This window comes from Bombina bombina, chromosome 1 (assembly GCF_027579735.1).
Source record: "Bombina bombina isolate aBomBom1 chromosome 1, aBomBom1.pri, whole genome shotgun sequence".
Lineage (NCBI taxonomy): Eukaryota > Metazoa > Chordata > Amphibia > Anura > Bombinatoridae > Bombina > Bombina bombina.
Window position 1 is genome coordinate 1,037,570,976 of NC_069499.1, and position 16,869 is coordinate 1,037,587,844.

Below are 16,869 nucleotides of genomic sequence, written 5' to 3' on the forward strand. Positions count from 1 at the left end.
TGATTGGCTGATTAGCAGTTCATGTTGCCAAGCAATTGAACAGGTGTAACTAATGGTGGCTGCTGAGTGTATATTGACAGGGAAAATTCTAATGTGGACATGTTTAATACCTGATCTCTCTACCTTAGTTGTTTATTGGGAGTGCCTTACTCCTAGACTTTACCAACACTAATATTTGGAAGCTTGTTCCATTTTAGTCAAATTTGTGCTCTATGATCTCTAAATCTAAATTAGGCTCCAGCATATCTTTGTATTTAATATTTTGTTTTCTATTCATATGTTAGTCCTCCTCAATTACTCTTATGTTATCTATGATGTACACCATAGATAATGAAACACAAAATGGTAGTTTTCTCATATATTTCTGCAAACTAAAGATTCCCTAGAAATGCTTGTTCTTGTGAGATACTGGTATAAACTATGAAGTTGTATTTCCTTTGATACATTAATAAATTATGCCTGCATATACTAGAAGCACCAAATACATAGTATTCAGAAACTCCATTATAAGAGATTACAACCATCAATCTCTGCTAGATAATGCATTTTTGTAATCTAAAGACTACATAGCAGTTTCTTGCATTTGTTGATTTATGTATTTATTTTTTATATTTAGCTAACCATGAATGCGTCAGGTGCTGGATATCCACTGGCCTCTCTGTATGTAGGGGATTTGCATACTGATGTGACAGAAGCGATGTTATATGAGAAGTTTTCCCCAGCAGGACCAATAATGTCTATCAGAGTCTGCCGTGATATATCTACTCGTCGATCACTGGGATATGCATATATCAATTTCCAACAGCCTGCTGATGGTAATTACTACTTATTTGTAGCATATTGTATGTTTAAGAAAATGTTTCAAGATGTGACTAATTTCACAATATGTTAGCACAAAATTAATAAGACCTTTTACTCCATCACTGAAATAAAAAAAGCAGATTTAACCTCCTTAAACCTCTTATATAATACTTAGGAGAGAGAATTTAAACTGATTAAACTTTTATAACATTTCTTGAATGACTAGGCAAAACGAAATGTATTTGATAAGATGAGGTAGAGGGTTATCCCTGAAATATCTTGCAGAATTAAGAGCAAACATTCTTGTTCTTGGTTTTTTTTCTTTCCAAAATGAGGAAAGAACAGAAAATGTTATACACTGCATCTAAAATTGCAATACCTATTGATGATAAACTTATTTCTTCTATAAGGTACGACGAGTCCACGGATTCATCCTTTACTTGTGGGATATTATCCTCCTGCTAACAGGAAGTGGCAAAGAGCACCACAGCAGAGCTGTCTATATAGCTCCTCCCTTAGCTCCACCCCCCAGTCATTCTCTTTGCCTACTCTAAGTACTAGGAAGGGTAAAGTGAAAGAGGTGATAAAATATTAGTTTTTAATTTCTTCAAGCAAGAGTTTTTTGTTTTAAATGGTACCGTTGTGTACTATTTACTCTCAGGCAGCAGATGGATGAAGACTTCTGCCTGGAGGATGATGATCTTAGCATTTGTCACTAAGAGCCAGTGCTGTTCCCACAGAGGCTGAGCGGTACAAGAAACCAGTGTGAGGAATGTTTTCATGCTATATAGCAGTGAGGTATGTTCAGTCATTTTTTCTGGAGAGACTGTATTTCAGAAAGGCTGACAGTATCCCCATGAGGGTAAGGGTAAGCAGCAATCCTAAGAGCTATATAAAGGCATTACTAAGTTTGCATAAGGGGCTAATTACAAAAATGGTTGACACTGAGTTTTGAATGTTTGTGGGCAAACGTTTTATGAACTGGGAGTGCTTTTAACGTTTTATGGGTACACTTGGCTTAATTTTTGGGTCTCAGAACCCACATGGCTAGTTTAAAACCGCTCTGGTGCCGTTCTTTGAGGCTGCAGAGACATCGAGTGAGATGGGCGGGCCTATTTTCTCGCCTCAGATGCGCAGTTGTTTTCACTCAGCAAGCTCCAACTCCTGAGGGCCCTTGTGGATGTTTTGGGCCAAATTGAAGCTTTAACCCCATATTTACTATCCCTGAGGGCAGGTAGGCGCCACAGCAGGGCTGTGGAAAGGTGCTGGGGGTGTTTCTTCTGGATTTAGGCCTAATTTCAATCCGGTGTGCACATTAAGGGGTTAAATGTTAAATTTCCTTGTGTGGCAAACTTAACTACACATTGAGTCTGCTTGCAAAAATTTGAAAAATTTGGTGCATTTTAAAGCAGTTTTGCAGAACGTGTATGCTTTTTTTCTCTTAAAGGCGCAGTACCGTTTTTTTAAGATTATTTTTTTCACTAAATAAAGTGTTTTCATGCTTGTTAGTAGTCATTACTAGCCTGTTCAACATGTCTAACATTGAAGAAAGTCATTGTTTAATATGTTTAGAAGCCATTGTGGAACCCCCACTTAGAATGTGTCCCTCATGCACTGAAAGGTCAATAAATTGCAAAGAACATATTTTAGCTACTAAAAGTATGTTACAGGATGATTCTCAGTCAGAAGGGAATCAGGTTATGCCATCTATTTCTCCCCAAGTGTCACAACCATTAACGCCCGCACAAGCGACGCCAAGTAAGAACAGAGCGATATTCAACGTGCTTCTGGCGTGGCCTCAGCTGGCTTCGGCAAGATTCATAAGATTCCAGTCAGACAATATCACGACTGTAGCATATATCAATCATCAGGGGGGAACAAAGAGTTCTCTAGTGATGATAGAGGTTACCAAAATAATTAAATGGGCAGAGACTCACTCTTGCCATTTATCAGCAATCTATATCCCAGGAGTGGAGAACTGGGAAGCGGATTTTCTAAGTCATCAGACTTTTCATCCGGGGGAGTGGGAACTCTATCCGGAGGTGTTTGCACAATTGATTCAGCAATGGGGCACACCAGAATTGGATCTGATGGCGTCTCGTCAGAATGCCAAACTTGCTTGTTACGGGTCCAGGTCAAGGGATCCTCAGGCAGTACTGATATATGCTCTAGCAGTACCCTGGTCGTTCAACCTGGCTTATGTGTTTCCACCATTTCCTCTCCTTCCTCGTTTGACTGCCAGAATCGAACAGGAGAGAGCTTCGGTGATTTTGATAGCACCTGTGTGGCGACGCAGGACTTGGTATTCAGACCTGGTGGGCATGTCATCTCTTCCACCATGGACTCTGCCACTGAGACAGGACCTTCTGATTCAAGGTCCTTTCCAGCATCCAAATCTAGTTTCTCTGCGGCTGACTGCTTGGAGATTGAACGCTTGATTTCTTTCATGTAATTAGCAAGAGTCCATGAGCTAGTGACGTATGGGATATACATTCCTACCAGGAGGGGCAAAGTTTCCCAAACCTTAAAATGCCTATAAATACACCCCTCACCACACCCACAATTCAGTTTTACAAACTTTGCCTCCGATGGAGGTGGTGAAGTAAGTTTGTGCTAGATTCTACGTTGATATGCGCTCCGCAGCAAGTTGGAGCCCGGTTTTCCTCTCAGCGTGCAGTGAATGTCAGAGGGATGTGAGGAGAGTATTGCCTATTTGAATGCAGTGATCTCCTTCTAAGGGGTCTATTTCATAGGTTCTCTGTTATCGGTCGTAGAGATTCATCTCTTACCTCCCTTTTCAGATCGACGATATACTCTTATATATACCATTACCTCTGCTGATTCTCGTTTCAGTACTGGTTTGGCTATCTGCTATATGTAGATGAGTGTCCTGGGGTAAGTAAGTCTTATTTTCTGTGACACTCCTAGCTATGGTTGGGCACTTTGTTTATAAAGTTCTAAATATATGTATTCAAACATTTATTTGCCTTGACTCAGAATGTTCAACTTTCCTTATTTTCAGACAGTCAGTTTCATATTTGGGATAATGCATTTTAATTTAACATATTTTACCTTAAAATTTGACTTTTTCCCTGTGGGCTGTTAGGCTCGCGGGGGCTGAAAATGCTTCATTTTATTGCGTCATTCTTGGCGCGGACTTTTTTGGCGCAAAAATTCTATTTCCGTTTCCGGCGTCATACGTGTCGCCGGAAGTTGCGTCATTCTTTGACGTTATTTTGCGCCAAAAGTGTCGGCGTTCCGGATGTGGCGTCATTTTTGGCGCCAAAAGCATTTAGGCGCCAAATAATGTGGGCGTCTTTTTTGGCGCTAAAAAATATGGGCGTCATTTTTGTCTCCACATTATTTAAGTCTCATTATTTATTGCTTCTGGTTGCTAGAAGCTTGTTCACTGGCATTTTTTTCCCATTCCTGAAACTGTCATTTAAGGAATTTGATCAATTTTGCTTTATATGTTGTTTTTTTCTTTTACATATTGCAAGATGTTCCACGTTGCAACTGAGTCAGAAGTTACTACAGGAAAATCACTGCACAGTGCTGGAGCTACCAAGCTAAGTCTGCTATTCACTTTTGGTATCTGTTTCTCCAGCTGTTATTTGTATTGCATGTCATGTCAAACTTATTAATGCAGATAAAATTTCCTTTAGTACTGTTACATTACCTGTTGCTGTTCCGTCAACATCTAATTTTCAGAGTGTTCCTGATAACATAAGAGATTTTATTTATTTTAAATCCATTAAGAAGGCTATGTCTGTTATTTCTCCTTCTAGTATACATAAAAGTCTTTTAAAACTTCTCTTTTTTTCAGATGAATTTTTAAATGAACATCATCATTTTGATGCTGATAAATCTTTGTATTTGTTCAAGATGGAATTTATTCGTTCTTTACTTAAAGAAGTGTTATTTGCATTAGAAATAGAGGATTCTGGTCCTCTTGATACTAAATGTAAACGTTTAAATAAGGTAGTTATTCCAGAAGTGTTTTATCTCCCTGATGCTATTTCTGAAGTAATTTCCAGGGAATGGAATAATTTGGGTAATTTATTTACTCCTTCTAGACGTTTAAGCAAATTATATCCTGTGCCATCTGACAGATTAGAGTTTTTTGGGACAAAAATCCCTAAGGTTATGGGGCTGTCTCTACTCCTGCTAATGTACTACTATTCCTATGGCAGATAGTACTTCATTTAAGGATCCTTTAGATAGGAAAATTGAATCCTTTCTAAGAAAAGCTTACTTTTGTTCAGGTAATCTTCTTAGACCTGCTATATTTTTAGCGGATGTTGCTGCAGCTTCAACTTTTTGGTTAGAAGCTTTAGCGCAACAAGTAACAGATCATAATTTTATAGCATTATTATTATTCTATAACATGCTAATAATTTTATTGGTGATACCATCTTTTGATATCATTAGAGTTGATGTCAGGTATATGTCTCTAGCTATTTTAGCTAGAAAAGCTTTATGGATTAAACTTGGAATGCTGACATGTCTTCTAAGTCAACTTTGCTTTCCCTTTCTTTCCAGGGTAAATAATCATTTCGTTCCTTTCCTCACAACAAGGAACAAAAGCCTGATCCTTCATCCTCAGGAGCGGTATCAGTTTGGAAACTATTTCCAGTTTGGAATATATCCGAGCTTTATAGAAACCTATAGCCAGCTCCTAGGTACCTATGAAGGTGCGGCCCTTATTCCAGCTCAGCTGGTATGGGGCAGATTACATTTTCCTCAAAGAAATTTGGATCAATTCCGTTCTTAATCTCTGGTTTCAGAAACATTGTTTCAGAAAGGTACAGAATTGGCTTCAAGTTAAGGCCTCCTGCTAAGAGATTCTTTTCTTTCCCGTATCCCAGTTAACACAGCAAGGCTCAGCATTTCTGAAATGTGTTTCAGATCTAGAGTTGGCTGGAGTATTTATGCCAGTTCCAGTTCTGGAACAGGGGCTGGGGTTTTATTTTATCTCTTCATTGTACCAAAGAAGGTCAATTCCTTCAGACCAGTTCTGGATCTATCATTATTGAATCGTTATGTTAGGATACCAACATTCAAGATGGTTTCTGTAGGACTATCCTGCCTTTTGTTTAGCAAGGGCATTATATGTCTACAATAGATTTACAGGATGTGTATCTGCATATTCCGATTCATCCAGATTACTTTTAGTGTCTGAGATTCTCTTTTTAGACAAGCATTACCAGTTTTGTGGCTCTACCGTTTGGCCTAGCCTCAGTTCCAAGAATTTTTTTCAAAGGTTCTCGGTGCCCTTCTTTCTGTAATCAGAGAATAGGGTTTTGGTATTTCCTTATTTGGACGATATCTTGGTACTTGCTCAGTCTTCTCATTTTCGTAGAATCTCATACGAATCGACTTGTGTTGTTTCTTCAAGTTCATGGTTGGAGGATCAATTTACCAATCAGTTCATTGATTCCTCAGACAAGGGTAACCTTTTTAGGTTTCTAGATAAATTCAGTGTCTATGACTCTGTCATTGTCAGACAAGAGAAGTTTAACATTGATATCAGCTTGTCAAAACCTTCAGTCACAATCATTCCCTTTGGTAGCCTTATGCATGGAAATGTTGGGTCTTAGGACTGCCGCATCAGATGCGATCTCCTTTGCTCGTTTTCACATGCGACCTCTTCAGCTCTGTATGCTGAACCAATGGTGCAGGGATTACTCAAAGATATCTCAATTAATATCTTTAAACCGATTTTACGACACTCTCTGACATGGTGGACAGATCACCATCGTTTAGTTCAGGGGGCTTCTTTGTTCTTCCGACCTGGACTATAATCTCAACAGATGCTAGTTTTACAGGTTGGGGAGCTGTGTGGGGGTATCTGACGGCACAAGGGGTTTGGGAATCTCAGGAGGTGAGATTTCCGATCAATATTTTGGAACTCCGTGCAATTTTCAGAGCTCTTCAGTCTTGGCCTCTTCCGAAGAGAGAGTTGTTCATTTGTTTTCAGATAAGACATTGTCACAACTGTGGCATACATCAATCATCAAGGAGGGACTCACAGTCCTCTGGCTATGAAAGAAGTATCTCGAATTTTGGTTTGGGCGGAATCCAGCTCCTGTCTAATCTCTGCGGTTTATATCCCAGGTATGGACAATTGGAAAGCGGATTATCTCAGTCGCCAAACGTTGCATCCGGGTGAATGGTCTCTTCACCCAGAGGTATTTCTTCAGATTGTTCAAATGTGGGAACTTCCAGAAATAGATCTGATGGCTTCTCATCTAAACAAGAAACTTCCCAGGTATCTGTCCAGATCCCGGGATCCTCAGGCGGAGGCAGTGGATGCATTTTCACTTCCTGGATGTATCATCCTGCCTATATCTTTCCGCCTCTAGTTCTTCTTCCAAGAGTAATCTCCAAGATTCTGAAGGAATGCTCGTTTGTTCTGCTGGTAGCTCCGGCATGGCCTCACAGGTTTTGGTATGAGGATCTTGTCCGGATGGCCTCTTGCCAACCGTGGACTCTTCCGTTAAGACCAGACCTTTTGTCTCAAGGTCCTTTTTTCCATCAGGATCTGAAATCCTTAAATTTAAAGGTATGGAGATTGAACGCTTGATTCTTGGTCAAAGAGGTTTCTCTGACTCTGTGATTAATACTATGTTACAGGCTCGTAAATCTGTATCCAGAGAGATATATTATAGAGTCTGGAAGACTTATATTTCTTGGTGTCTTTCTCATCATTTTTCTTGGCATTCTTTTAGAATACCGAGAATATTACAATTTCTTCAGGATGGTTTAGATAAGGGTTTGTCCGCAAGTTCCTTGAAAGGTCAAATCTCTGCTCTTTCTGTTCTTTTTCACAGACAGATTGCTATTCTTCCTGATATTCATTGTTTTGTACAAGCTTTGGTTCGTATAAAGCCTGTCATTAAGTCAATTTCTCCTCCTTGGAGTTTGAATTTGGTTCTGGGGGCTCTTCAAGCTCCTCCATTTGAACCTATGCATTCATTGGATATTAAATTACTTTCTTGGAAAGTTTTGTTCCTTTTGGCCATCTCTTCTGCCAGAAGAGTTTCTGAATTATCTGCTCTTTCTTGTGAGTCTCCTTTTCTGATTTTTCATCAGGATAAGGCGGTGTTGCGAACTTCTTTTGAATTTTTACCTAAGTTGTGAATTCCAACAACATTAGTAGAGACATTGTGGTTCCTTCATTATGTCCTAATCCTAAGAATTCTAAGGAGAAATCGTTGCATTCTTTGGATGTTATTAGAGCTTTGAAATATTATGTTGAAGCTATTAAGTCTTTCCGAAAGACTTCTGGTTTATTTGTTATCTTTTCCGGTTTTAGAAAGGCCAGAAAACTTCTGCCATTTCTTTGGCATCTTGGTTGAAATCTTTATTTCATCTTGCCTATTTTGAGTCGGGTAAGACTCCGCCTCATAGGATTACAGCTCATTCTACTAGGTCAGTTTCTACTTCCTGGGCGTTTAGGAATGAAGCTTCGGTTGATCAGATTTGCAAAGTGGCAACTTGGTTCTCTTTGCATATTTTTACCAAATTCTACCATTTTTGTTGTATTTTCTTCTTCTGAAGCAGTTTTTGGTAGAAAAGTACTTCAGGCAGCGGTTTCAGTTTGAATCTTCTGCTTATGTTTTTCATTAAACTTTATTTGGGTGTGGATTATTTTCAGCAGGAATTGGCTGTCTTTATTTTATCCCTCCCTCTCTAGTGACTCTTGTGTGGAAAGATCCACATCTTGGGTAGTCATTATCCCATACGTCACTAGCTCATGGACTCTTGCTAATTACATGAAAGAAAACATAATTTATGTAAGAACTTACCTGATAAATTCATTTCTTTCATATTAGCAAGAGTCCATGAGGCCCGCCCTTTTTTGTGGTGGTTATGATTTTTTTGTATAAAGCACAATTATTCCAATTCCTTATTTTATATGCTTTCGCACTTTTTTCTTATCACCCCACTTCTTGGCTATTCGTTAAACTGAATTGTGGGTGTGGTGAGGGGTGTATTTATAGGCATTTTAAGGTTTGGGAAACTTTGCCCCTCCTGGTAGGAATGTATATCCCATACGTCACTAGCTCATGGACTCTTGCTAATATGAAAGAAATGAATTTATCAGGTAAGTTCTTACATAAATTATGTTTTTATCCAAGCGGGGTTTCTCTGAATCGGTCATAGATACCTTGATTCAGGCTCAAAAGCCTGTCACTAGGAAAATTTATCATAAGATATGGCGTAAATATCTTTATTGGTGCAAATCCAAAGGCTACTCATGGAGTAAGATCAGGATTCCTAGGATTTTGTCCTTTCTCCAAGAAGGATTGGAGAAGGGGCTATCGGCTAGTTCTTTAAAGGGACAGATATCTGCCTTATCAATTCTACTACACAAGCGACTGGCAGATGTTCCAGACGTTCAGTCGTTCTGCCAGGCTTTAGTTAGAATCAAGCCTGTGTTTAAACCTGTTGCTCCACCATGGAGTTTGAATTTAGTTCTTAAAGTTCTTCAAGGGGTTCCGTTTGAACCTATGCATTCCATAGATATTAAGCTTCTATCTTGGAAAGTTCTGTTTTTAGTTGCTATCTCTTCGGCTCGAAGAGTTTCTGAATTATCTACATTGCAATGTGACTCGCCTTATCTTGTTTTCCATGCTGATAAGGTGGTTTTGCGTACCAAACCTGGATTCCTTCCTAAGGTTGTTACTAATAGGAATATCAATCAGGAAATTGTTGTTCCTTCTCTGTGTCCTAATCCTTCCTCTAAGAAGGAGCGTCTGTTGCACAACTTGGACGTGGTTCGTGCTTTAAAGTTTTACTTGCAAGCAACCAAAGATTTACGTCAAACATCTTTGTTGTTTATTCTGGAAAACGTAGAGGTCAAAAAGCTACGGCTACCTCTTTCTTTTTGGCTGAAAAGCATCATCCGTTTGGCATACCAGACTGCTGTAAAAGCAGCCTCCTGAAAGGATTACAGCTCACTCTACTAAGAGCGGTGGCTTCCACAAGGGCTTTTAAAAATGATGCTTCAGGAGGCGAGATTACCATTTGATATTTTGGAACTCCGTGCATTCCCAGAGTTCTTTAGTTGGTTTCTTTTAAAGAAGAGAGGTTTGTTGTTTTTTTTTCAGACAATATCACATCTGTGGTGTATGTTTATCATCAAGGTGGGACTATCAGTCCTTAGACTGTGACAAAAGTATCTCGGATATTTGCTTGGGCTAAATCCAGCTCCTATCTAAATTATGTGGTCTTTTTCCCAGGTATAGGCATTTGGGAAGCGGATTATCTCTGTTAATCAAGCTGTACATCCGGGAGAATGGTCTCTTTACCCAGATATGTTTTAAATTTTTCAGATGTGAGGGCTTCCAGAAATAGATCTGTTGGGATCTCGTCTTAACAAGGAACTTCCCAGGGGCCTATTTCAGGTCCGGGGATCCTCAGGCGGAAGTAGCGTATGCATTGACACTTTCTTGGAATTATCATTCTGCCTATATCTTCCGCCTCTAGTTCTTCCAAAATTCTAATGGCGGGTTCGTTTGTACTGCTGGTGGTTCCAGCATGGCCTCACAGGTTTTGGTATGCGGATCTCATTCGGATGGCCAGTTGCCAACCTTGGACACTTCCGTTAAGACCAGACCTTCTATCTCAAGGCCCATTTTTTCCATCAGGATCTCAAATCATTACATTTGAAGGTATGTAGATTGAATGTTTGATTCTTAGTCATAGAGGTTTTCTCTGACTCAGTGATTAATACTATGTTACAGGTTTGTAAATCTGTCTCTAGAAAGATTTATTATGGAGTTTGGAAGACTTACATTTCTTGGTGTTCTTCTCATAAATTCTTTTGGCATTCTTTTAGAATTCCTAGAATTTTAAAATTTTTCAGGTTGGTTTAAGATAAGGTTTTGTCTGCAAGTTCTTTGAAAGGACAAATCTCTACTCTTTCTGTTCTTTTTCACAGAAAGATTGCTATTCATTCTGATATTCATTGTTTTGTACAGGTTTTGGTTTGTATCAAGCCTGTCATTAAGTTAATCTCTCCTCCTTGGAGTTTCAATTTGGTACTGAGGGCTTTACAGGCTCCTCCGTTTGAACCTTTGCGTTCTATGGACATTAAAATTACTTTCTTGGAAAGTATTGTTCCTTTTGGCTATCTCTTCTGCTAGAAGAGTTTCTGAGTTTTCTACTCTTTCTTGTGGATCTCCTTTTCTGATTTTTCATCAGGATAAGGCAGTGTTCCTTCCTGTTCATTATTTTGTTCAGGCTTTGGTTCTTATCAAACCTTTCATTAAGCCAATTTCTCCTCCTTGGAGTTTTAATTTGGTTCTGAAGGCTTTTCAGGCTCTTCTATTTGAGCATATGCTTTCTCTAGACATTATTTACTTTCATGGAAAGTATTGTTCTTTTTAGCCATCTCTTCAGCTAGAACAGTTTTTGAATTATCTGTTCTTTCTTGTGAGTCTCCTTTTTCTGATTTTTTCATCAGGATAAGGTGGTTTTTGCTATCCTCATTTCAATTCTTACCTAAAGTTGTGATTTCTATCAACATTAAGGGAGGAATTATTGTCTTTTCCTAAGACTTCTTTGGTAAGATTCTTATATTCTTTGGATATGGTAAGAGTTTTGAAATCCTATGTTGAAGCTTTTCAGATTTCACACAGACTTCTAGTCTATTATCTTTTCTGGTTTTAGGAAGATCAAAAGGCTTCTGCCATTTCTTTGGCATCTTGGTTAAACTTTTGATTCATCATGATTATTTGGAGTCGGGTTGATTCCCGCCTCAGTGGATTACGGCTCATTCTACTAGGTAAGTTTCTACTTCCTGGGCTTTTAAGAATGAAGCTTCTGTTGATCAGATTTGCAAAGCAATGACTTGGTCTTCTTTGCATATTTTTACTAAATTCTACCATTTTGATGTTTCCTCTTCTTTAGAAACAGTTTTGGTAGAATGGTACTTTAGGCAGCTGTTTCAGTTTGATTCTTCTGCTTATAATTTCAGTTTTTTTCATTATAAAAATTGAAACTTTTTGATTTGGGTAGTGGATTTATTTTTCAGCGGAATTGGCTGTCTTTATTTTTTCCCTCCCTCTCTAGTGACTCTTGCGTGGAAGTTCCACATCTTGGGTATTTATATCCCATACGTCACTAGCTCATGGACTCTTGCTAATTACATGAAAGAAAACATAATTTATATAAGAACTTACCTGATAAATTCATTTCTTTCATATTAGCAAGAGTCCATGAGGCCCACCCTTTTTGTGGTGGTTATGATTTTTTGTATAAAGCACAATTATTCCAATTCCTTATTTTTTGATGCTTTCGCTCCTTTCTTATCACCCCACTGCTTGGCTATTCGTTAAACTGAATTGTGGGTGTGGTGAGGGGTGTATTTATAGGCATTTTAAGGTTTGGGAAACTTGGCCCCTCCTGGTAGGAATGTATATCCCATACGTCACTAGCTCATGGACTCTTGCTAATATGAAAGAAATTAATTTATCAGGTAAGTTCTTACATAAATTATGTTTTTTTGATTTTAAACTTCAGTCACCTCTGCACCTTGTAGTTTCTCTTTTTTCTTCCTGTACCTTTGGTTGAATGACTGGGGGGTGGAGCTAAGGGAGGAGCTATATAGACAGCTCTGCTGTGGTGCTCTTTGCCACTATCTGTTTACTTGTGGGATATTATCCTCCTGCTAAGGATGAATCAGAGTACTCGTCGTACCAAAGAAGAAATTTATTTATCAGGTAAGCATAAATTTACTTTTAACTGACTCCTATAGGTGCTATTTTAATTACTTCCCTGTATACCCTACAGCCGCTCAGTCCCAATTAAGTCATAATACATATTACTGCTAATGTTAATCAGGTAGATGCTGTCAAAAAAAATATCCAAATGATTAAGCTTTTGTATCCCAAACTTCCAATATCCCTCAAAATATAGCGCTGTCTTAAAGGGACACTGAACCCAATTTTTTTCTTTTGTGATTCAGATAGAGCATGCAATTTTAAGCAACTTTCTAATTTACTCCTATTTTCAATGTTTCTTCATTCTCTTGATATCTTTATTTGAAAAAAAGGCATCTAAGCTTTTTTCTTGGTTCAGATTTCTGGACAGGGTTTTTTGATTGGTGGATGAATTTATCCACCAATCGGCAAGGACAACCTAGGTTGTTAACCAAAAATGGGCCGGCATTTAAACTTACATTCTTGCATTTCAAATAAAGATACCAAGAGAATTATGAAAATGTGATAATAGGAGTAAATTAGAAAGTTGCTTAAAATGTCATGCTCTATCTGAATCACGAAAGAAAAAAATTGTGTTCAGTGTCCCTCTAAGCTTCCACAATTGTTTCACAAATTGCTTTGCCCTAGAAGGAATCTGTTAAAAAAAAAAAAATAAAAAAAATTTAAAGTGTTTTATTTCTCATTGAATTTGTTGTAATTTTATATATTTCAATATTTGTTTCAGAGAAAGGGTTAAATCACTGTTCTATAATATTCACCTTCAGGTGCTTTAGTGTCCCCCCCCCCACCATTATCAATAACTTGATACTGTAACATGACATCTTTTTTAAAAGATAAGATTCTTAAAATCTATATCACTCGGAACCAAATGCTTGTGAAAAAAATTGTTAGGGACTAATGTTTATTGTTTAGTGGTCTAAAGACACAGATGGCCACAATCTCCGACCAAGTTAGTACTCAAAGATGTATTCAATGTATAGTATTTACCCCTGTGTGAGCAAGGCACTACAATGGGCTAAAACAGTATAGAGCAAAAGATGTAATAATATCCCTCCATGATAGTGTTAAAGCTTAACATGTATTAGCTTATAAAGCACATTCACTGTAAGAAACAAGTCTGTATAGGCCATAAGTAGAGTTTTCAATGGTAATCACTCACCCACACCGCGTCTTCGAGTGTACTGATTTAAGCTGTAGGATTTCTTAAAAAAAAAAAAAAAAAAAAAAAATATATATATATATATATATATATATATATATATATATATATATATATATATATATATATATATATATATATATATATATATATATATATATATATATATTCTCCTCGTTTGGATGATATTATGATTAGAATTATCACTATATATTTCTTTTTTAGATTTCATACATCTTTTTCTCTTGTAAGGTGTATTCAGTCCACGGATCATCAATTACTTGTGGGATATTCTCCTTCCCAACAAAAAGTTGCAAGAGGATCACCCACAGCAGAGCTGTTATATAGCTCCTCCCCTAACTGCCATATCCAGTTATTCTCTTGCAACTCTCAACAAAGATGGAGGTAGTAAGAGGAGAGTGGTAAAATATAGTTAGTTTTTTCTTCAATCAAAAGTTTATTTTCAAATAGTACCGGAGTTGTACTATTTTATCTCAGGTAGTATTTAGAAGAAGAATCTGCCTGCGTTTTCTATGATCTTAGCAGCTTGTAACTAAGATCCACTGCTGTTCTCACATATGTCTGAGGAGTGAGGTAACTTCAGAGGGAGAATGGCATGCAGGTAATCCTGCTATTGAGGTATGTGCAGTTTTTCTAGGGACTAGAAAATGCTGCTGGTACCTGATTAATGTAAGTGAAGCCTAAAAACAGTGATTTAATAGCGACTTGTATTATGCTTACTACCAGAGATATATACTCTGATAAAATGGCAATATAAAACGTTTGCTGGCATGTTTAATCATTTTTATATATGCTTTGGTGATAAAACTTTATTGGGGCCTAGTTTTTTCCACATGGCTGGCTTGATTTTTGCCTAGAAACAGTTTCCTGAGGCTTTCCACTGTTGTAGTATGAGTGGGAGGGGCCTATTTTAGAGCTTTTTTGCGCAGTTAAAATTACAGACAGACATTCAGCTTCCCTCAGCAGTCCCCTGCATGCTATAGGACATCTCTGAAGGGCTCTAAAGGCTTCAAAAGTCGTTTATTGAGGAAGGTAGGGCCACAGCTGAGCTGTGGCAGTTGTTGTGACTGTTTAAAAAAACGTTTATTTCATTTTTTTGATCCGTTTTTTGCATTAAGGGGTTAATCATCCATTTGCAAGTGGGTGCAATGCTCTGCTAACCTATTACATACACACTAAAAATTTTGTTTGATTTACTGCCTTTTTTCACTGTTTTTCAAATTTTGACAAAATTTGTTTCTCTTAAAGGCACAGTACCGTTTTTATATTTGCTTGTTAACTTGATTTAAAGTGTTTTCCAAGCTTGCTAGTCTCATTGCTAGTCTGTACAAACATGTCTGACATAGAGGAAACTCCTTGTTCATTATGTTTAAAAGCCATGGTGGAATCCCATATGAGAATGTGTACTAAATGTATTGATTTCACTTTAAACAATAAAGATCAGCTTTTGTCTTTAAAAAATGTATCATCAGAGGATTCTGGCGAGGGGGAAGTTATGCCGACTAACTTTCCCCACGTGTCAGACCCTTTGACTCCCGCTCAAGGGACTCGCGCTCAAATGGCGCCAAGTACATCAAGGACGCCCATAGCGATTACTTTACAAGACATGGCGGCAGTCATGGATAATACACTGTCAGCGGTATTAGCCAGACTACCTGAATTTAGAGGAAAGCATGATAGCTCTGGTGTTAGGCGTAATACAGAGCATACAGACGCTTTAAGAGCCATGTCTGATACTGCCTCACAATATGCAGAAGCTGTGGGAGAGCTTCAGTCTGTGGGTGATATCTCTGACTCAGGGAAACCTGATTCTGATATTTCTACTTTTAAATTTAAGCTTGAGAACCTCCGTGTTTTGCTTAGGGAGGTTTTAGCTGCTCTGAATGACTGTGACACAATTGCAGTGCCAGAGAAATTGTGTAGACTGGATAAATACTTTGCAGTGCCGGTGTGTACTGAGGTTTTTCCAATACCTAAAAGGTTTACAGAAATTATTAATAAAGAATGGGATAGACCCGATGTGCCGTTTTTCCCCCCCTCCTATTTTTAGAAAAATGTTTCCCATAGACGCCACCACACGGGACTTATGGCAGACGGTCCCTAAGGTGGAGGGAGCAGTTTCTACTTTAGCAAAGCGTACTAATATCCCTGTCGAGGGCAGTTGTGCTTTTTCAGATCCTATGGATAAAAAACTAGAGGGTTACCTTAAGAAAATGTTTATTCAACAAGGTTTTATCCTGCAGCCCCTTGCATGCATTGCTCCTGTCACTGCTGCTGCGGCGTTCTGGTTTGAGCCTCTGGAAGAGGCTTTACAGACAACTCCATTGGAGGACATACTTAACAAGCTTAGAGCACTTAAGCTAGCTAATTCTTTTGTTTCTGATGCCATTGTTCATTTGACTAAACTAACGGCTAAGAATTCTGGATTTGCCATCCAGGCGCGTAGGGCGCTATGGCTTAAATCTTGGTCAGCTGACGTGACTTCAAAGTCTAAACTACTTAACATTCCCTTCAAAGGGCAGACCCTATTCGGGCCTGGTTTGAAGGAAATTATTGCTGACATTACTGGAGGTAAAGGTCATGCCCTTCCTCAGGACAGGTCCAAATCAAGGGCCAAACAGTCTAATTTTCGTGCCTTTCGAAACTTCAAGGCAAATGCAGCATCAACTTCCTCTGCTACAAAACAAGAGGGAACTTTTGTTCAGTCCAAGACGGCCTGGAAACCTAACCAGTCCTGGAACAAAGGCAAGCAGGCCAAAAAGCCTACTGCCTATAAGACAGCATGAAGTAATGGCCCCCTATCCGGTAACGGATCTAGTAGGGGCAGACTTTCTCTCTTCGCCCAGGCGTGGGCAAGAGATGTTCAGGATCCCTGGGCGTTGGAGATTATATTTCAGGGGTATCTTCTGGACTTCAAGGCTTCTCCTCCACAAGGGAGATTTCACCTTTCACGATTATCTGTCAACCAGATAAAGAAAGAGGCATTCTTACACTGTGTGCAAGACCTCCTAGTTATGGGAGTGATCCATCCAGTTCCAAAGGAGGGACAGGGACAGGGATTTTACTCAAATCTGTTTGTGGTTCCCAAAAAAGAGGGAACCTTCAGACCAATCTTAGGTCTAAAGATCTTAAACAAATTCATCAGAGTTCCATCAT

The 16,869-nt window shown here is 38.5% G+C and overlaps 1 protein-coding gene across 1 annotated transcript in view; it reads left to right on the forward strand.

The window, feature by feature from the left end:
* The first annotated feature begins 622 nt into the window (after positions 1-622).
* The window catches only part of PABPC1L (poly(A) binding protein cytoplasmic 1 like), a 756,219-nt gene continuing 739,972 nt past the window's right edge, over positions 623-16,869 (forward strand). Inside the window, exon 1 of the mRNA XM_053716712.1 lies at positions 623-815. Within this exon, the coding sequence (XP_053572687.1) occupies positions 623-815 (193 nt within the window). The remainder of the gene's footprint in view (positions 816-16,869) is intronic.